Here is a 22,986-nt window from a genome sequence, read left to right as displayed (position 1 = left end):
AAACTCTTTTGACAACAACTGGATAGACCTTTGTTAGTGCTTATAAATTTCGCAGTTCAATGCTAGGCTTTCCACATTCGTTCCATCGTATAAAATATGGCAACCATTAGACCTAGGCCTGATATTGCATCCCATAAAGAGATGGGAATTTAGAACAAAGTATTTTAGTCAGCAAGACTAAATTTGGTGCTTTCACTTGTTGGCCTGCAGAGACCCAAGTGACCGCAGAAATACTGAAAAAACAACAGATTTTCTGGATAAACTTAATAGCCAGTTGAGAGAGTACATTGAATAGTGGGCAAGTTTGGATGCCAGCTGGAATTGAATGATAAAAGTCAAAACACAAACTCAAGAGATTTACTTTTGATTAGATATAAGTGTGAGAGAAATCTCGGCAAACAGAGGCGTTTACTGTGAGTGGGCGTGTTCTGTGGAAACTGCAAGCTTTGGTGTTTCTGGAACTCACAATATCATGACATTTCCAGATGAAAATTGTTTATAATGAAGGCAATAAAAGCATTCAATTGGCTAATATTAGCCACTGGATAAAAGATGACCAATCAGTGAATGTATGAAATCTGGGATTCAGCTGGGATTCTCACCAATTGATTGTGCAAATTCTCACAAGCAGGGATAATAGTGTTATTCACAATACAATCATGATGTACTTTGTTACAAACTAGTGTTTAAAGTCTGATTCCCATCGTGATATGAGTAAGGGGTAAAATATGATCTTTTCAATATTCAGTCCGCACCACTTCAACCTTTGAAAGATAAGATTAGTGATGTGTGCTTTGAGTGGATGTTGCTTGAACCAATGCTCTGCTCCCTTGCTGGCTCATTGTTAAACGCACACTAACAACTGAATATCACACTTGTGTTACTAACACACATTTACAATGCGTGTGCTCAGCCACCGTCTGAGGTGATGCTAACAGAACAATCTTGCCTAAAGATTCCGCATGCGATCCGTTTGCTCACATGCTGCTGCTCATTGATTGTCACATAAACGTTCAATAAACTCCCATATTCAGGATAAACAATCAAAGACAACCTCTCTGCTTCTGTCGACAAAGTGGACACGAGGCGTAAAATGCATTCTCTGGGCACGAGTCTGTTCTCTTTGTGAGTTGAGGGTTAAATAAATTGCTGCTTGCAACTGTTACTAACAAGTTCAGCCTTCCCCAACACAAATTGTAAAGGGCTGTGCAACTTAATATCATTAATTGTTGCAGAGAATCCCCTCAGTCTGCAGAACATACACGTTTAAACATTCTAATGGAAACAGACCAGGCAACATCTAAATGTACTCAAACAGTTCACCTGAGAGCATCCCTTACAAACACTCGATAATAAGTCTGCAGAAAACATTCTCTTAAATCTGCAGTGTAAGATCACGACAACTTGGATCAGTTTAAATCCTCAGTACTATAAACCTAGAGAATACATAGCATACAATCTTTTGGTACATATTTATCATTAAAATCTAAGTCATTTTATTTGCTGCAGTCCGTTATGGATTGTCTGTGATGTTGCTACCTCTTCCACTCACTATTTGCTGCCCCTTCACACATTCAAAGGTCACAGTGATCGGCTCGCAATGCCAATTTGCTCTTTTGGAAAAGGCGTTATTAATGCCGTATGTGTAGGTTATTAACAGCTGACAAATGCACAAAGTGGTGTCCAAACGGCGGAAGAGGCAGGCACACGTTAAAATATGCAATCATTTGGATGTTAAATGATTGGGCAAGTTGACCTTCAGATAATAATTCAGCCACGAAACAGCCTTCCTATTTTGGCAAGATCTTCATCTCAGGGAGATATCTTCAGAGGCTTTCCGTCCTTGTCGTTCTGATACACCAGCATCTTGATACAGTGTGAGTTGGCCGGTGAGATCCATGGGCTGCTGGTGATGGAGAAGTTGTGGTTTGTGTAAAACTGCACGGGCTGCTTCTGGCATTTGACGAAGGCTCTCAGCGTTCCCACCGCCATTGTGCGGAAGCGTTTGCTGATGAAGCAGTAGAGGAAGAAGTTAATGGCGGTGTTGAGGAAGGCCAGCATGTTGGCCACGTCTGAGACCACATGCACCAACCAGCCGTTGTTGATGGGCAAACCGTAAAGGTGGTAGAGAATCATCACCATCCTGGGGGCCCAGAGTATCGCAAAGATGGTGGTGATGGTGAGCAGGATTGCCGTGGTCTTCCCCCGCGAGTAGCCACGCATACAGAAGCTGCTTTTCCTCTTCAGCTTGTGGATAATTATTGAATTCAAAACAAAGAATATGGAACATGGTACCAGGTAGACAGTGAAACAGTGAAGCCAGATCAGAATCTGATGCATGGAAGTACTGGCATAGTTGTCCGTCCATATATTTGGCCACCAGTAGTAAGGGATGCTGGTGATGAAACAGGTGATGTACACACTGATGATCACCTTGCGTGTGCGCGCTGGATACGAGACCGTGTGGTATTTCAGCGGGTGACACACCGCGATATACCTGTCGATGGTCAGTGGGACCGTGATCCAGATAGATGTGTGATTGGATGAGAACTCCAGCACTCCGATGATCTTATCCACGACCTGTGGCATCTGCTGTCCCAGGATGAAGTCTTCCAGCAGGAAGTCCAGGAAGACAATGAAGAAAAGGATGAAGATGTCGGCAGCAGCCAGAGCCAGCAAATAGTTGTAGGAGGACTTCTGTCTCCGAGCCACCAGCCGAGACAAGATGATCACGGTCAGGATGTTAGCTGGTGAGAGAAAGACAGGTCATTCAGGCGTTCATATCCTGCTACACAAAGCATTATTCCCGCACTGTCATTACTCTTCACTGGCTATTGGGACAAGCGTAGATGGGTTGGCAGGGACGAGTTGGGCTGAAGGGCCTGTTTCATGCTGTATGACTCTAACTGAGGAGGAATGGAAGGGGTAGGAGAGGGCATCAAAGTCAGGGTGTGGGCATGTGACACTTCACTCTGCTCCTTCAGAAGCGGAATCTGTGATGCCTGGTTAGTGTCGAATGCGTTAGTCTCCAGAGAGATTACTGGTCACCCTCCAGCACAGAGGATGCAATGGTTACGTTCCATCCGCTCGGACAAGTCATGTCAAAAATAGTGGATATCTATTGTCTCACAGTGGTCAATAAAGTCGAAATAACCGTGTTCATCACTGTTATCATCTGGAATTACACAGACTGCAACAGTGGCACTGGTGTGTGTGCTGGTTGGCAGCTTCAGTGGCATTCGGTGGGACTGGCATTGTGAGTGTCCTGACCTATTGGCCTTTCCCTTATTGGGGGCTGCCCTCATGTTTCTGCTCAGCCTGGTGGTCGTGGCGGGTCTGGTCGTGGCGGGTCTGGTCTCGCTGCCACCTGGAGCCATCCTCCTCCCTCACCCACTAAACAATGAGTGAGGAGTTAGAAACAGAAAGCTGAAGGAGGATTGGTGGAGTTATTCCCCTTGTTTGGACACTTTGGGAAGAAGGTCGAGAGGCTGAGAACCAGGACCTCCAGCCCCAACCACAGCTTCTTCCCAACAACCACCAGGCTCTTGAACACAGCACAACACTGACCTCAGCAACTGTGACCTAACGTGGAATCTTATGGTTGCAATACGGTCTGGCTATCTAGTATGAATGTATTGTACCTAGATTAGTACTAGGTAACCCACTGAGCTTCTCTTTAGAGTCTGAAGAAGGATCTCCACCCGAAACGTCACCCATTCCTTCTCTCCACAGATGCTGCCTGACCCGCTGAGTTACTCCAGCACTCTGTGTCTATCTTCTCTTTATTGTCTTGTTGCAGATCACACATTTATTTATTTATTGGGCCAGTAACACGGCATCAAGTGAGAATACACTCGTGTTTCTCTTCTCTCTTTCCCAGTTCTTGATCCTGTAACGCTGCCTCTGTCCACACATGACCTGCTTTTGTAGGATTAGGTTGAGTGGACGTGGGCGGGGAATGCGGACACAGACAAATGAGCTGCCAGCCCAACATAATTGCCAACTGCTGCAAAATGGCTCCATAAAAACGTCAAGCCAGTGCGGAACCAAAGTGCTGTGGATGATTTGTAGGCGGGGAAGGAGGGAGGGAGATTTGTAGCCAAGGCAGCAGCTTGGTTGAGCTGTTCACACTGGCTCATAAATCACGGGCAGTGAGACATTCACCTGCATCATATCTGTGCAGGGTTCAGCTCCCAGGTGTGCTGTCCATACACTTGCCCCTCCTGTAGTCACTGTGGGATTAGTGATGGTGCTAACATGGCCATTGCTCTGGTAGAATGTTGTGGGAATATGACAATTTATCAAAGATCCAGCCCCTGGTTCCTGCAGTTTGTCGAGCTCCATACAGAGAGAGGTCGTCTGTCGGAAATGGATTCACGTCCACAGCTGAAGTGGCAGTTATTCACATCTCCCACGTATGTCCCCCCTACATAACAACTGGGGGGGGGGGGGGGGGGGGGGGGGGGGGGGGGGGAGATGGTGCCCCCGCCATCCTGTGCCACTATTGGCCATTCAGTCAATTTGTGCTGCCTATGGCCATCAATTAATTTCTGATGTGATTTGATGTTGGGTTTGTCTCCGGTTCCAACATATTCCCTGCTTTGTTGATGAAGAAATCACAATGACAGTAGTCTAGACACAAAGCACAAAGTGTTGGAGGAACTCAGTGGGTCAGGCAGCATCTGTGGAGGGAATGTACAAATGATGTTTTGGGTCAGGACCCTTCTTCAAACGCATTCATTTTAGTGTCAAAAGTAAGACAGAGACAAAAGGAACTGCAGATGCTGGTTTACAAAACAAAGCACAACGTGCTGGAGGAACCCGGCGGGTCAGGCAGCATCTGTGGAGGTAGTGGACAGATAAGGTATTGAGTGGGGACCAAATAATCTAAATATCAGAATACTCTAGCAATAAAATGTTTTGAATTAGAATAATGTTTTATTAGGAGCAATATAATTAAGAACATTGAATCATTCGTAAACATTCAAAGTATTTGAAAGAATTGAAAGCTTGTCATTGGCCACGTACTAGCTCTGCTACATGAAGCCGGTAACTGCTGACCTGTCTAGAGAGGTGATCAACACTTGTTTAGGACAATCTTCACCAAGTCACGACTCTGTATCTGGGCATTGTGGATCAGTACGGGTGTCTGGGGTTACGGGGAGAAGGCAGGAGAATGGGGTTAGGAGGGAGAGATAGATCAGCCATGATTGAATGGCAGAGTAGACTTGATGGGCCGAATGGCCTAATTATGCTCCTATCACTTAAGAATTCGTCAACTTATGAAACGTTTTCACTGAGTCTATTTGAAATCACATCTTAAAAATAAAATTAAGATAAATAAAACTAAAATGAAGCTGTCTGTCGTGTTGCCAGTCTAGTTGTGATCTAGTTGTCTACATTGTGACCTCTCTTGACTAGCCGTGGCTCATAACTCTGGCCAGGTTAATGAGTGTGCATGCCCCGCATCCCAGTGTGGACAGGACAGATCAATACTGTGGATGGGCAGTGTTGAGCCTTGGTGCAGTGCTGGAGGGGCTGAGTTAATGTTATCAGTGGGAACAGTTTGCACATTGCTCCTTCCCCCCCCCCCCCCCCCCCCACAGGACATGGACAAACAGATGGCCAGTTTGCAGCGTGTGTCTGCTCTGTACGTTAGACCATGCACGTTGCAGCACTCCCCCACATCAGCCTCTCACTGCTCCTTGCATGGAGCAGCTCAGATCAATAATGCAAGCAGAGACAGCTCAATCTCCCGAATCTACTGCTAACCAAGCTATCCAATCCCCTCCATCAGCAGACACAAACAGCTGCAGTAACTCAGCGGGACAGGCAGCATCTCCGGAGAGAAGGAATAGGTTATGTTTCGGGTCGAGACCCTTCTACAGACTCCATTAGTTCAGTTTAGAGATACAGAGCTGGAACGTGAGTCCGTGCCCACCGTGCCCGTACCGACCAGCGATCCCTGCACACCAACACTGTCCTACACACACTAGGGACAATTTACAATTAATCCGAAGCCAATTAACCTACAGGCTTGTACGTCTTTGAAGTGTGGCAGGAAACCGGATTAATTAACATGCTAATTCCATTGCATCTGTGTAATATTTCCCTTTTCAAATGTTGATTGATTTTAGACATTTTTGCTTTGTTCTGTTTTTTTAATTTTAAACCAAGTTGCTGTGAAGTATAAATGGAGTACTATTCAGTTAGTTCAATATTCATAGAGTCATAGAGCTGTACAGCACGGAAACAGGCCCTTCGGCCCACTATGTCCATGCTGACCAAGTTGGCATATTGTGCTAGCCCCATTTGCCTGCATTTGTGACGTAGCCCTGTACATCTTTCCCACCCGTATATATATATATATATATATATATATATGGAGCACCCAGAGGATCCCAGGTGGTCACAGGGACTATCTCAACGTTTAAGAAACATTTAGACAGGTACATGGAGGACAGGTTTGGTGGGATACGGACCAAACATAGGCAGGTGGGACTAGTGTAGCTGGGTCATGTTGTCTGGTGTGGGCAAGTTGGGCTGAAGGGCCTGTTTCCACACTGTATCACTCTGTGACTCTCCTCTCTGTGACTAAATGCTGGCAATGAGGCCAAGCGATGGGGATATTACACATACCTGTGCGGTGGTCGAAATCTCAGTTTAATAAACATTAACGTGCCCACCTCCGTGCAATGGAGAACCAAAACATTCCATAGTGTCTGCATATGGACTTAGTGAATGTACGGGGACTTAGTGACTGTATGGGGACAGTGACTGTATGGGGACTTAGTGACTGTATGGGGGCAGTGACTGTATGGGGACTTAGTGACTGTACGGGGACTTAGTGACTGTATGGGGACTTAGTGACTGTACGGGGACTTAGTGACTGTATGGGGACAGTGACTGTATGGGGACTTAGTGACTGTATGGGGGCAGTGACTGTATGGGGACTTAGTGACTGTATGGGGACTTAGTGACTGTATGGGGGCAGTGACTGTACGGGGACTTAGTGACTGTATGGGGACTTAGTGACTGTATGGGGACTTAGTGACTGTATGGGGACTTAGTGAATGTATGGGGACTTAGTGAATGTACGGGGACTTAGTGACTGTATGGGGACTTAGTGACTGTACGGGGACTTAGTGAATGTATGGGGACTTAGTGACTGTATGGGGACTTAGTGACTGTACGGGGACTTAGTGACTGTATGGGGACTTAGTGACTGTATGGGGACTTAGTGAATGTATGGGGACTTAGTGACTGTATGGGGACTTAGTGACTGTATGGGGACTTAGTGACTGTATGGGGACTTAGACTTCCCGATGGAGGTGAGGGGGGTGCCAACTGAAATGGTAATGACGACCAGGCAGAATACAGATTGGAAATAAAGCAAGCTGGCCAATGCTGGAACGGTCAACAAGACATCCATGCATTAAGTCAGTGCTGCTTAAATATTTCCGTGTCATTCACCCTTGAGTCTTTATCACAAAATTTCATTCCCCGTCGACTAAATTTTCTGATGTTTTTTGGTAATTTTCGTCTTATTCTCCCTCGTGTATAATTTTACATCTAATTTATTTTGTCACATGAGCAAAAAACATGAAGTAAGTGTTTGTTTTATTGAACTTTTTAAACATCCTAAAAATATGTAAAGACAACTAGGAGAGAAAAAAACATGAAATTTCCAGCTCCACTGCCATTAAAACCAATGAGAGCTCACTCACCACTTTAATGGAAAAATATATAAATATCTGAATAAATTAAGTCATTCACTCTCCATTCACCCCTCTAGTTTAATTCACCCCAAAATAATTCCATTCACCCTTGGTTGAACCATTCACCAGTTTAAGAAGCACTGGATTAAGTGGTGATTTGAAATATATAAGTGATTGTCGATGTGCTTAATTCATCAGCTACTTTGCATACTAATTCCAGTACATCTGCATTGTTGACCTGTATAACTGGTGTGTAAACATAGCACGTTAGGCCAAAGCATTGAACTTGTCAATTGAACGTTGGCAGATTGAACCCAGCTACCTCCTCATTAATAGAGGATATCCACTCACATTTATAGTTATAATTTATCTCAGAATAATGTATTCATTCAATAACTTTTTAATGTTGATTCCTCTTAAGAGAATAAGTAATAAAGTCATGATTTCAATGTTACACCATCTTCCTTTCACAAGTTTTAAATAACTTGATCTATTGTGGATTACGTCGGGCTTGGTTCCAGCATCAGTCAGGGTGTGAAATATCCAGCCCATGTGGAGAGCATGTGTGAAGATCGTCTCAAAGAGATCTCTTCCCCACGCATGCATCGCTGGTCTGGACACCGATGATGTTCACACTTGCTGTTATTGGATGGATTAGGGAGTAGGTGGCAATCTCACCTTGTGTCTTCCAGCCACTTGACAACAGATCACTACATTCATGACCTTTTTAAGAAGGAACTGCAAATGCTGGAAAATCGAAGGTAGACAAAAATGCTGGAGTTACTCAGCGGGTCAGGCAGCATCTGTGGAGAACATGGATAGGTGACGTTTCAGAGTGCTGGAGTAACTCAGCGGGTCAGGCAGCATCTGTGGAGAACATGGATAGGTGACGTTTCACAGAGTGCTGGAGTAACTCAGTGGGTCAGGCAGCATCTATGGAGAACATGGATAGGTGACGTTTCACAGCGTGCTGGAGTAACTCAGTGGGTCAGGCAGCATCTGTGGAGAACATGGATAGGTGACGTTTCACAGAGTGCTGGAGTAACTCAGCGGGTCAGGCAGCATCTGTGGAGAACATGGATAGGTGACGTTTCACAGAGTGCTGGAGTAACTCAGCGGGTCAGGCAGCATCTGTGGAGAACATGGATAGGTGACGATAATGTTGAGACCCTTCTTCAGACGGAATCATTCACCCTATTGAAGGGGGGTGAGGAACCATTCTTATTGCTCTGGTCAATATTTATCCCCCATTGGACATTATTCCTTGGAGCTCAGCAGGTTGAAGAGTGACGTTCCAATCACAGGGAGGACAGAGCTGGGAAGATTTACGAGAGATATGGGCCAAACCTGGGCAAATGGGACCAGCTGCCATGGACCACTTGGTTCTTGGTTGGCATGGGCACGATGGGCCGAAGGGCCTGTTTCTATTAAAGATGGGATAGCAGCACATTTGGAAAGTGGTGAAATCATTGGACAAAGTCAGCATGGATTTACAAAAGGTAATCATGTCTGACGAATCTTATAGAATTTTTCGAGGATGTAACTAGTAGCGTGGATAGGGGAGAACCAGTGGATGTGGTGTATCTGGACTTCCAGAAGGCTTTCGACAAGGTCCCACATAAGAGATCAGTTTACAAACTTAAAGCACACGGCATTGGGGGTTCAGTATTGATGTGGATAGAGAACTGGCTGGCAAACAGGAAGCAAAGAGTAGGAGTAAACGGGTCCTTTTCACAATGGCAGGCAGTGACTAGTGGGGTACCGCAAGGCTCAGTGCTGGGACCCCAGCTATTTACAATATATATTAATGATCTGGATGAGGGAATTGAAGGCAATATCTCCAAGTTTGCGGATGACACTAAGCTGGGGGGCAGTGTTAGCTGTGAGGAGGATGCTAGGAGACTGCAAGGTGACTTGGATAGGCTGGGTGAGTGGGCAAATGTTTGGCAGATGCAGTATAATGTGGATAAATGCGAGGTTATCCATTTTGGTGGCAAAAACAGGAAAGCAGACTATTATCTAAATGGTGGCCGACTAGGAAAAGGGGAGATGCAGCGAGACCTGGGTGTCATGGTACACCAGTCATTGAAAGTGGGCATGCAGGTGCAGCAGGCAGTGAAGAAAGCGAATGGTATGTTAGCTTTCATAGCAAAAGGATTTGAGTATAGGAGCAGGGAGGTTCTACTGCAGTTGTACAGGGTCTTGGTGAGACCACACCTGGAGTATTGCGTACAGTTTTGGTCTCCAAATCTGAGGAAGGACATTATTGCCATAGAGGGAGTGCAGAGAAGGTTCACCAGACTGATTCCTGGGATGTCAGGACTGTCTTATGAAGAAAGACTGGATAGACTTGGTTTATACTCTCTAGAATTTAGGAGATTGAGAGGGGATCTTATAGAAACTTACAAAATTCTTAAGGGGTTGGACAGGCTAGATGCAGGAAGATTGCTCCCGATGTTGGGGAAGTCCAGGACAAGGGGTCACAGCTTAAGGATAAGGGGGAAATCCTTTAAAACCGAGATGAGAAGAACTTTTTTCACACAGGGAGTGGTGAATCTCTGGAACTCCCTGCCACAGAGGGTAGTCGAGGCCAGTTCATTGGCTATATTTAAGAGGGAGTTAGATGTGGCCATTGTGGCTAAGGGGATCAGAGGGTATGGAGAGAAGGCAGGGACGGGATACTGAGTTGGATGATCAGCCATGATCATATTGAATGGCGGTGCAGGCTCGAAGGGCCGAATGGCCTAGTCCTGCACCTAATTTCTATGTTTCTATGTTTCTATCACTCTGTGAGACGTAAGAGTAATTTATACATTTGAATATGGATGAAAATATAAAACAAAGTATCACAAAATCAATTTAGCAAAACGTGCCAGGGGTATAAACACTGAATTAACCCACGAAGATACACACAAAATGATGGAGTAACTCAGCGGGACAGGCAGCGTCTAAGGAGCGAAGGAATGTTTCCTCAGACCCGACCTGAAACGTCACCTATTCCTTCTCTCCAGAGATGCTGCCTGTCCCGCTGAGTTACTCCAGCTTTTTATGTCTACCTTTGGTGTAAAGCAGCATCTGCAGTTTCTTCCCGCACATACTCTGATTTTAGTGAAGGCTAGCAGCTAGTGGGGCCGAGTGGTAATCTCTGCCTTGGAACAGCAGCCTGATCTCGATGCCAAATCCACCCTGGCAGCATGTCCGTGAGTCAACAGACAAGGTGAACACATCAGGTGCTGTGGGTCAGGTGATTGCCTGAGCTGGGCAGCGTGGAGTAGACTCTGGTACAACGCCACAAGGATGTCCTTTACTGCAAGATGCTGATGACCAGCTGCAGCTTCTACTCCGGCCACGGCCACACTCGCTTGTGAACTGATGGTGTTGGGACGGGTTACGGAGCCTGTGGAGAGAGCCAAGCTTTTCCAGGAAGTGGATTGTTGATCGAGAGTCTGTGGCTCAGCACAAGTGCTGAATTGGTCAGCACCCTTGTTATTAGTCACACTGGGATGCAAGAGGAAGGCATTAGAGGGAGGCAGACACACGGCAATAACAGCAGTGGAGTACAGACACAGTCACAGAGTCACAGGGACACAGAGACACAGAGAGACAGTCACAGACACAGTCACAGAGACACAGTCACAGACACAGTCACAGAGACACAGGGTCACAGGGTCACAGTCACACAGGGTCACAGAGTCACAGACACAGAGACACAGGGTCACAGGGTCACACAGACACAGAGACACAGAGTCACAGGGTCACAGAGTCACAGAGACACAGAGACACAGAGACACACAGACACAGAGACACAGAGTCACAGGGTCACAGTCACACAGGGTCACAGAGTCACAGAGACACAGAGACACAGGGTCACAGACACAGACACAGTCACAGAGACACAGAGTCACAGGGTCACAGAGTCACAGAGACACAGAGACACAGAGACACACAGACACAGAGACACAGAGTCACAGGGTCACAGTCACACAGGGACACAGAGACACAGAGAGACAGTCACAGACACAGTCACAGAGACACAGTCACAGACACAGTCACAGAGACACAGAGTCACAGAGACACAGGGTCACACAGACACAGAGTCACAGAGACACAGTCACAGAGACACAGTCACAGACACAGTCACAGAGACACAGTCACAGACACAGTCACAGAGACACAGAGACACAGAGACACAGGGTCACACAGACACAGAGTCACAGAGACACAGTCACAGAGACACAGAGACACAGAGACACAGAGACACAGAGACACAGAGACACAGTCACAGAGACACAGAGACACAGAGACACAGAGACACAGAGACACAGTCACAGAGACACAGAGACACAGAGTCACACGGTCACAGAGTCACAGACACAGAGACACAGGGTCACAGAGACACAGAGACACAGAGACACAGAGACACAGAGACACAGTCACACAAACACAGAGTCACAGAGACACAAACAGGCCCTTCGGCCCAACTTGCCCACACCGGCCAACATGTCCCAGCTACACTCGTCCCACCTGCCCGTGTTTGGTCCATATCCCTCCAAACCTGTCCCCCGTTAAAGCTGTTCTAATGAGTCCATAATACTTCCTGTAGTTTTCCTTCCCAACACACACATGTAAACACGTCTCTGAATTGGTTCATTGTTTGTCCATGGAATGAAATATCCCACAACTCTCGGTTTGTGACAGAGAGCAAGAAGCATGGTGTTATAATGTGTGCCAATGTCGACTTGTTCAAGCGATTAACTGTGAGTGGTCGTGTTGGTGCCAATCGAACCGCTGTAACGTCGCTCAGATTCTGTCAAATAACAGACAACATAGAACAGTACAGTACAGGAACAGGCCCTTCGGCCCACAGTGTCTGTGCTGGACAACACCATCACTTAGCGACCTGCACAAACCCATATCCCTCCATTCATTGCATGCCCATGATCCTATCCAAAAATATTTTAACCCCACAATGTTTAAGAAGGAACTGCAGATGCTGGAAAATCGAAGGTAGACAAAAATGCTGGAGAAACTCAGCGGGTGAGGCAGCATCTATGGAGCGAAGGAATAGGCGACGTTTCGGGTCCAGACCCTTCAGACGGATGTGGGGGTGGGGGGGGCGGGAAGAGGCGGAGACAGTGGGCTGTGGGAGAGCTGGGGAGGGGAGGGGAAGGAGGGAGAAAGCAAGGACTACCTGAAATTGGAGAAGTCAATGTTCATACCGCTGGGGTGTAAACTACCCACGCGAAATGGGTGGGACTCACTCTGGCCATGGAGGAGGCCCAGGTCAGAAAGGTTGGATTCGGAATGGGAGGGGGAGTTGAAGTGCTGAGCCACCGGGAGGTCAGGTTGGTTATTGCAAACCGAGCGGAGGTGTTGGGCGAAGCGATCGCCAAGCCTACGCTTGGTCTCACCGATGTAGATCAGCTGACACCTAGAGCAGTGGATGCAATAGATGAGGTTGGAGGAGGTGCAGGTGAACCTCTGCCGCACCTGGAAATACTATTTGGGCCTTGAATGGAGTCAAGGGGGGAGGTAAAGCGACAAGTGTAGCATTTCCTGCGGTTGCCAGGAGAGGGGGTGGTTTGGGTGTGAAGGGACAAATTGATCAGGGAGTCACGGAGGGAGCGGTCTCTGCGGAAAGCCGAAAGCGGAGGAGATGGGAAGATGTGGCCAGTGGTGGGGTCACGTTGGAGGTGGCGAAAATGTTGGATTATCTGTTGTATGTGACGGCTGGTGGGTTGGAAGGTGAGGACAAGTGGGACTCTACCCTTGTTACAAGTGGGGGGATGGGGAGTGATAGCAGAGTTACGGGGTATTGAAGAAACCCTGGTGACAGCCTCATTATTGGTAGGGGTGGGGAACCCTCGTTCCCTGAAGAATGAGGACATTTCAGATGCCCTGGTGTGGAACACCTCATCCTGGGAGCAGATGCGGCGTAGACGGAGGAATTTGGAGTAGGGGATAGAGACCTTACAAGAAGCAGGGTGGGAAGAAGTGTAGTCCAGATAGCTATGGGAGTCAGTGGGTTTATAGTGGATGTCGGTCAGAAGTCTATCACCTGTATTGGAGGACAAACGCCACTATGGTATCTGCCTCCACCACCACCCATGGCAGCACGTTCCAGGCACCCTCCACCCTCTGTGTAAAACACCTGCCCCGCACATCTCCTTTAAACGTTGCCCCTCTCACCTTAAAGCTGTGCCCTCTAGTCTCCATACTTCGACCTAGCTGTTCATCTCTACAGCTAAACGACAGCCGACTGCGCTTTCCTGCAGAAGACTGGAACTCACTGGAACAACATGTTCTCTGTGCCTCACTTCTTCGCCAGTGCTCTGGGCAGCTAACGAGCTGGAGGTAGTGGTGGTAATCACTCTGTGTCTCACACACTACAGCTGTCAGTGTCCCTTCACAAAGGGAACCCTGCTCACAGACTAATCCTCTGCTCTGAAACTCTCCTTGTGACACTTCAACTCTTGCATTCAGTTGCTTCTTCACTTTAATTAGATGTAGCTGTCAGTGAGTGAACGAGCAGCGTTTGGTATTTAGATTCAGCAGAGAGAGCGCTCCTCTTCCCCAGCGAGCCAACGCCAACCATCCATCACCCCTTCACACCAGGTCATTGTTATCCCACCGCCAATAACATGGAATAAATCAGCAGATTCACGCTGGATTCACTTATTTGTCCAGACAGATTTCATCTCTGTGGTCAAAGAGTCCAGAGAATATCTAGCACAGGAACTGTTAAATATGTTGAATAACTCGTGGGGAAACGATGTTGCACCAGAGAGCAGACGAATGGACAATATCTCCCCAGTGGAGAGGGCGGGCAACACACACAGTGCTGGAGGCCCTGGGGGGGGCTTGTCGACGTTTCAGGTCGAGAGCTGTGTCAGGGCTGAGGGTGGGGAGGGAAGGGGGGAAGGGGAGGGGAGGGGAGGGGAGGAGAGGGGGGAGGAGGGGAAGGGGAGGGGTGGAGAGGGAGTGACAGTGTTGGGCGGGGCCATGATGGCTATGTGGGATGGGGGTGTCAGTTGATGAGGTAGATAGGATGGAGGTCTAAGCTGTAGGGGTGAGATTGGGGGTGGGGGATAGATGGGGATGGGCTCAGGGGGCAGGGGTCGGGTTGGGGTCAGGGAGATGGGGTCAGGGGTCAGGGAGTGTGGGTCGGCATGGGGTCAGTGGGGAGGGGTCGGGTTGGGGTCAGGGAGATGGGGTCAGGGAGCTGAGGTCAGTGGTGAGGGAGTGTGGGTGGGGTTGGGGTCAGGGGTCAGGGAGATGGGGTCAGGGGTCGGGGAGATGAGGTCAGTGGTGAGGGAGTGTGGGTGGGGTCAGGGGTGAGGAGGTAGTTGGAGTGTGGTGATCACATTGACCACATGAGGACAGGATAAAGGATGAGGTGCTGAACAGAAGTAGCTCGATGAGTGGTCCGGTCTGAATGAATGTTTTTTATTTCTTGAGATCCATCGACAAAACAAAAATGAAGACAATTTAACTCAGACTTCCTCCAACAGCAGCATCACCGTCAGCATCAACCTGCACCTGGCTGCGTTACAGGTGCCCACCTCACCTCACACAGGTGCCAACCTCACCTCACACAGGTGCCCACCTCACCTCACACAGGTGCCCACCTCACCTCGCACAGGTGCCCACCTCACCTCACACAGGTGCCCACCTCACCTCACACAGGTGCCAACCTCACCTCACACAGGTGCCCACCTCACCTCGCACAGGTGCCCACCTCACCTCACACAGGTGCCCACCTCACCTCACACAGGTGCCCACCTCACCTCGCACAGGTGCCCACCTCACCTCACACAGGTGCCCACCTCACCTCGCACAGGTGCCCACCTCACCTCACACAGGTGCCCACCTCACCTCACACAGGTGCCCACCTCACCTCGCACAGGTGCCCACCTCACCTCACACAGGTGCCAACCTCACCTCACACAGGTGCCCACGTCACCTCACACAGGTGCCAACCTCACCTCACACAGGTGCCCACGTCACCTCACACAGGTGCCAACCTCACCTCACACAGGTGCCCACCTCACCTCACACAGGTGCCAACCTCACCTCACACAGGTGCCAACCTCACCTCACACAGGTGCCCACCTCACCTCACACAGGTGCCCACCTCACATCACACAGGTGCCCACCTCACCTCACAGACACAGGTGTGTAACGCTGGTGATCCAACCTGATCAATGTCTGTGCATTCGATGATGCTGCTCTAATAGACTTCGCTCACTGTGTCAACCTGATATTCATCATGGTCTCTGTAGAGACAGAGAATCAACCTGCACGCTACAGTATCAAGTGTCTCCGACCACAGACACCTTCTACCTCTCATCCCTTGAGAGACACACGGTTTTGTATGTAGCCTGCCTAGTGCTGTGATCAAAGTTCAACGTGAGCAACCTCCTTCCTTCCACCTGCATGATCCAAGTTGACAGCGGTTACACGCTTCAATCATTTGCTTTCCGCTCTGACCTTTTGTTCTTGCTGCTGCCCACCCCTGCCATCCAATCATTTATTCCCGTGGCTTCAGGTGGATCCAGAGCTCAGTATTTGTCATTGCATGTTGGCAGAGATGTTATTTTACATCATTATTCCCTTAAAAGCACCTGAATCATGACCCCTCTTCATCTGGTTCACAACGGACAAGAAGATTTATTTTATTTCTGTGAAGTTGAGGAACTATCTGTATGAGACTGACATGGAGAGCATTGAAGTCACATCGATCTTCCACCCCCACACATCCATGTTCTCCACAGATGCTGCCTGACCCGCTGAGTTACTCCAGCACTCTGTGAAACGTCACCTATCCATGTTCTCCACAGATGCTGCCTGACCCGCTGAGTTACTCCAGCACTCTGTGAAACATCACCTATCCATGTTCTCCACAGATGCTGCCTGACCCGCTGAGTTACTCCAGCACTCTGTGTCAGTATTTGCCTCTTTCCTTGAAATCTGCTTCCACCATAAAGTAAATTAATTGTAAACCCAGCACTTGTTTTATTTAAACCTGTCAACGTTTCACATTTTCTGCTCTTTCTTGAGGAAGTGTGAAAATTAAATGCTAAATTATTCCATTTTATTTTTTCTCTCATCATTGCTAATAATTTTATATTCTCCCAGAGCAGTTGAACTTAGATACATAGATACATATGAAATAGGTACAGGAGTAGGCCATTCGGCCCTTCGAGCCAGCACCGCCATTCAATGTGATCACGGCTGATCATCCTGAATCAGAACCCCGTTCCTGCCTTCCTCCCATATCCCTTGATTCCGTTAGCCCTAAGAGCTAAATCTAACTCTCTTTTGAACGCATCCAGTGAATTGGCCTCCACTGCTTCTGAGGCAGAGAATTCCACTGATTCACAACTCTCTGGGTGAAATTGTTTTCCTTATCTCAGTTCTAAATGACCTACCCCTTATTCTTAAACTGTGACCTGGTGGTGCCAGGTGAAATGCAACACCTGTCCCTTTACCTCCCCCCTCGACTCCATTCAAGGACCCAAGCAGTCGTTCCAGGTGCGACAGAGGTTCACCTGTATCTCCTCCAACCTCATCTACTGCATCCGCTGCTCTAGATGTCAGCTGATCTACATCGGTGAGACCAAGCGGAGGTTGGGCGATCGTTTCGCCGAACACCTCCGCTCAGTCCGCAAGAACCTACCTAACCTCCCGGTGGCTCAGCACTTCAACTCCCCCTCCCACTCCCAATCTGACCTCTCTGTCCTGGGTCTCCTCCATGGCCAGAGTGAGCAACACCGGAAATTGGAGGAACAGCACCTCATATTCCGCTTGGGGAGTCTGCATCCTGCGGGCATGAACATTGTATTCTCCCAATTTTGTTAGCCCTTGCTGTCTCCTCCCCTTCCTTAGCCCTCGAGCTGTCTCCTCCCATCCCCCAGCCCTCGGGCTCCTCCTCCTCCTTTTTTCCTTCCTTCTCCCCGCCACCCCCTATCAGTCTGAAGAAGGGTTTCGGCCCGAAACGTTACCTATTTCCTTCGCTCCATAGATGCTGCTGCATCCACTGAGTTTCTCCAGCATTTTTGTGTACCTTTGATTTTCCAGCATCTGCAGTTCCTTCTTGAACAGTTTCTAAAACCCCGTTTATTAATGATCTCCGCGCGAACTCCATGGCTGAAAGAATATTTCCTCAATTTCCTTGCATTGAATGAATTTAAATCTCTGTAAGCGGTGATGATCTGTTGTGTTCCTCTGCCTAGCCCTGGGGTAACATTGTGTGCTCCTGCACCACTTCTCCCTCCCCTCGATCACCTTCATTCCCGGCCTCATTACATCACGAGCCTGCCCTGCCAGCAACCTCATTATCATCCAGACTTTTCATTAGTCACCCATGTTGCTAATGGGCTGCTAATGGCTTCACTTAATTGTCTGAACACAAATGAGTCCACATTGCAATTTCCACCTTGACAGAAGAAGCCCCTGACAGGGGAACCTGGTCGATCCAACACAAAGATGAACGAGAAGATCATTGGGGATGAATATTGAACTCGTTAGAATGCTGGAAATCTGAAAAAGAAACTGAATATGCCAGGATACTCAGCAGGTCGGGCAGCATCCGGGAAGTGAGTAGCGGTGTTAGTGGGTGAACAATGGGTCTTCAACATGAAGTGTTGACTCCACTCCCCTGTCCCTAACCCCCCTACCTCTACCCCCTGTCCACCTACAGACAGCAATAGACATTAGGCACAGGAGTAGGCCATTCGGCCCTTTGAGCCAGCACCACAGGTACTGAGAGATCCACTGGGAAGGGGAAGTGTCTGGTTTAGTCACTGGGGTTGGGTGGTTTACATCCATTGGGGCCTTTGTCAAATGGGAGACTTCTCTCTGCTACGTATACATTGTGCCTCAACTCCTCGGACATTCGATGACTCCATTTACATCTCCCTTTGAGTCAGAAACAGGCCCTTTGGCCCGTCTTGCCCATGCTGACCAGGTTTGTATAGTGGGCTAGTCCTATTGGCCTGCATATGGCCCAGAGCACTCTAACCTTATCCGTTCCATGTCAATCTAATCTTGTCATTTTATTCAATCACCTGTCATTTAATCCCACCTGACTCTCATTCAACCAGCGACCTTTCACCTCCGTCCAACCAATGGCCTTTCACCCTCGTGTGTAAGAAAGAACTGCAGATGCTGGTTTAAATCGAAGGTCGACACAAAATGCTGGAGTAACTCAGCGGGTGGGGCAGCATCTCTGTACAGGACGTCTCGACCCGAAACGTCGCCCATTCCTTCTCTCCAGAGATGCTGCCTGGCTCACCCGCTGAGTTACTCCAGCATTTTGTGTCGACCTTTCACCCTCCATCCAACAAGTGACCTTTCACCACCATCCAACAAGTGACCTTTCACCTCTATCCAACTGGTGACCTTTCACCACCGTCCAACAAGTGACCTTTCACCTCTGTCCAACAGGTGACCTTTCACCTCTGTCCAACAGGTGACCTGTCACCTCTGTCCAACCTGTGACCTTTCACCACTGTCCAACAAGTGACCTGTCACCTCTGTCCAACCGGTGACTTTTCACCTCTGTCCAACCGGTGACCTTTCACCTCTGTCCAACAGGTGACCTTTCACCTCTGCCCGGGCCAGGCCCAGTATTGGGGTCAGTGAGGGCCTCTCCTTTGACCTGAAATATTGGTCCTGAAGCCGTTTATTTCATGTGAACAGTTCAACGGGAAGATTCAATACAACGTACAGGTAGAAATTATTAAAATCCCACCAGACACTAGTGGATGTAATTCCCTAAAGGTTTCAGGCAGACAAAAATGCTGGAGAAACTCAGCGGGTGAGGCAGCGTCTATGGAGCGAAGGAATAGGTGACGTTTCGGGTCGAGACCCTTCTCTTTTGAACAACCAAGCAAAATTATATATGTCTCAACTTTGGAAAAGCTTTGAAAATCATATCCACATTTTGGTGAGAGCATTGGGAAATATCTTGTCTCGCAAAACTGTGACTGAATGTGAGCCAACCCTCTGGGAAATCTGAATTTCAACCTACCAGTTGTTGCCTGGGTGGCTGCGGCACCAGGATATTAACCTGTAACAACTGCATATTGTACATGGACAAAAATGCTGGAGAATCTCAGGGGGTGAGGCAGCATCTATGGAGCGAAGGAATAGGTGACGTTTCGGGTCGAGACCCGGAAGGGTCTCGACCCGAAACGTCGCCTATTCCTTCGCTCCATAGATGCTGCCTCACCAATTGAGTTTCCAGAAGGGTCTCGACCCAAAACGTCACCTATTCCTTCGCTCCATAGATGCTGCCTCACCCGCTGAGTTTCTCCAGCATTTTTATCTGCCTTCGATTTTTCCAGCATCTGCAGTTCTTTCTTAAACACATTGTACATATGTCACCTGTAGATTAGAACTGACAAATACCGACTGGATTATATGTGCCTATGTCGGGCCAACAAAGTTAAGACATCGCTTCCTTCTAACTTGTTTGTAATTAGCAGTGAGCCGGAGGAATCGAGGGGGATCAGGGTTGGATTTGTGCTGCTCTGAGCGCTCTCAAACAGTTTTTAATCACCTGCTGAACACTGTGTACCTCAGTACACTCCGCTGCAGAGTCTCAGCCAGTACTGGTTTCCACAGATCATATTCTGTAGACCGAGCTCGGCAAAGGGGAGGTAAATCACAGGATGATTTCTATGGACCATCCTCTGTACTGGAGTAGTGTAGTCTCTGCACCTCTAGGATCCAACATTATTGAGGAGATGACCCAGAGATTCCCCTCCCCCCCCCCCCCCCCCCCCACACTCCCCACACCCCCCCCCCCCACACCCCCACACCTCCCCAGTCCAAAGGTGCTTCAGCAATTCACAAATTCACACATTATAGCAGCAGTATTTGGCCATTCGACCCATCGAGTCCACTCTGCCTCCTAATCCCATTTACCTGCCTTCTCCCCATAAACTTTGACACAATTCTCCTGCCCCCCCCCCCCCCCCCCTCCCAGTCCCAAGGTGCCACAGTGTGACCCCCACCTTCTGCAGAGACCTACACTTGCTCGCTGAGGGTGGGACGTGCGTTAACGAGGTTTGCTCCATGTGATGAACCAAACCCTCCCGTGGCCAGCGCTGAATGACGGAATGTGGTGAATCTGTGGGATTCGTTGCCACTGACGGCGGTGGAGACCAACTCAGTGGGTATTTTTAAGGAAAGATAGATTCTTGATTAGTACGGGTGTCAGGGGTTACGGGGAGAAGGCAGGAGAATGGGGCTAGGAGGGAGAGATAGATCAGCCGTGATTGAATGGCGGAGTAGACTTGATGGGCCGAATGACCTAATTTTGCTCCTTATCACTTATGACCTTATGACCTTGAATAACGCAGCATTGCAGAGCACCATTCAGCCCATCAGTTCTGTACTAGCACCTGCAGCCGCTCCCATTTATTCTGCCTTGCTTTCTCACGCTCCTCAGTTGGTTGTCAGCTTGAACTGGCTGACCTCTACCTCATGGAAGGCCCCAATTACTGTGTATTCTCTGTCCTACGCCAGTCCCTTCTGAATCCAGAATACCGGTGTAAAAAGGAACTGTCAGCTCCTGCTGCTGACAAGATTAGTCAGCCAGCTGTCAGAGTGAACGAATACTTCCCTTAACTGCAGAATGTCTGATCTGCCAAGAATGGAGTTTCATTGAAGAGCAGTATTGCTACCTACTGTCAAATTAATGACTTGCCACTGATGTAAATGCAAAACCCAGCGTTAATTGTAGACTGACCTTCCCATGCTGCAGAGTCTCAGCCAGTACTGGTTTCCACAGATCATATTCTGTTGTGGGAACACCATTCTCTCAACAAGATGATGGTTTAAATAATATGAATGACATTTCAGCTCTGGGTTTGAGTGAGGAGAAGGTTAGATGGATTGCTGGGATGAACAATGTGCTTCCATCAGCAGCTTACATTCCCATCTGACGGAGATAGAATCACTGAACCATTTTGCAGTGATGCCCGGACTCTCATAAAATATAAAATTACTTTTATATTCGTTGCTTTCCATGCGTGTAAACGGGCCCCTCGTGCTACCGAAAAATGCCCAGCATTGTGGCAAATATCAATGATATTAATATCAATTATGAAACACCTCTTGCTGAGCGATTGCCCAGTTAGTTAGCTCGCGATCTCAAGTACTCATTCACTCATTCCATTGCTTTAAAACAATAATTAAAACAAAAAATGGGACCAATAAATGTAAATGTAAATCAAGCAGAGGCTTGTGATTTTGAGAGGTTTACGGGGAACTGCAGCCGTTCAGCTGGACCTTTGGCCAGATCCTTCTCTTCATTTTTCACTTACGATTTAATTGAAAATGAGGCAAATAATTTTCTGAACATTACCCACGTAACGATTTGCACACATTTGTAATTTAGAAACTAAATAGATTGGCAAACCTTGCGACAGACAGACAGACAGACAGACATCTCTATTGAAGACCTTATGTAAAATAATGAATTGATAATTGTAACGACCATGTCCATTAATTCACAGGGTTATCGGGTTAAACAAGAAAGTTCTTCAGCAGAGATTCTCTCCCCAATCAGATGGAAATGTGGACTCACCTGGTAAGCCCAGAGCCAGCAGCAAACTGTAGTAGACCAGGCGGATATATTCCAAGCCACATCCACGCTGGCCCCCATGGAGGGAGAGGAGAGTCCTATTGAGGGTGAAGATGTGATTGTGTTCCATGGACTTTGCGGGTGCGCTGGGACCAGCAGCAGATGAGCAAGGACGGGGAATGCCAGCAGTCTGGATCAGGCTGATGCAGTCTCCACCTCTCTCCTTCACCACATGCCTGTCCTTGGATTCTTGCCCCTGCTGCTTGCTGTAGGATGGCATAATGAACAGACAGTGCAATGAATAAGCTGCCTCGTTCTTACGGGGAACCGCGCTGAAGTTTCATTAAAGTAGGTACATTAATAAATTAAAATGTGATGATCTCCAGGCACCTTGCGGCATCTCTGGAGAATAATTCCCACCGAGCTGCCCCTTGCACGAACTGCCTGGCTGCTTACAAAGCTGCAGCATAGAGTGAGTGGAAAAGCCGTTGTCATTCATTCCCTTTGTTGCATCAAATGCTGTTATCTGAAGCACTTACCTTGAGGCAGTGGAGCCGGCACTGTGTGTCTACAACACAATAACCATCTTGACTTCAAAGCAGTGAAATAAAATAACTCTTTGTGCAGATTGCCGGTTGTTGTACATAGCCGAGAGCAGCAGAGAGTTCTGTC

The 22,986-nt window shown here is 48.1% G+C and overlaps 1 protein-coding gene across 1 annotated transcript; it reads right to left on the bottom strand.

Moving 5' to 3' along the window:
- Nucleotides 1-1,331: 1,331 nt before the first annotated feature.
- Nucleotides 1,332-22,543, bottom strand: gpr139 (G protein-coupled receptor 139). Its single transcript, XM_033041196.1, has 2 exons — nt 22,318-22,543; nt 1,332-2,747 (listed from the first exon to the last, which is right to left on the bottom strand). The coding sequence occupies exons 1-2, from the start codon at nt 22,442-22,444 to the stop codon at nt 1,813-1,815; spliced, it is 1,062 nt and encodes a 353-aa protein (XP_032897087.1). The 5' UTR covers nt 22,445-22,543; the 3' UTR covers nt 1,332-1,812.
- Between the last annotated feature and the right edge of the window lie 443 nt (nt 22,544-22,986).

The sequence above is a fragment of the Amblyraja radiata genome, chromosome 22 (assembly GCF_010909765.2).
Source record: "Amblyraja radiata isolate CabotCenter1 chromosome 22, sAmbRad1.1.pri, whole genome shotgun sequence".
NCBI lineage: Eukaryota > Metazoa > Chordata > Chondrichthyes > Rajiformes > Rajidae > Amblyraja > Amblyraja radiata.
Note: the sequence above shows the minus strand (reverse complement) of the source record. Positions and strands in the feature narration are given on the sequence as shown.

Coding starts and splice junctions, on each gene's coding strand:
- gpr139 (XM_033041196.1), bottom strand. CDS start 22,444: ATGGAACACAATCACATCTTCACCCTCAATAGGACTCTCCTCTCCCTC. Junction 2,748..22,317: donor GCTGGCTCTGGGCTTACCAG/GTGAGTCCACAT, acceptor TTCTCTCACCAG/CTAACATCCTGACCGTGATC.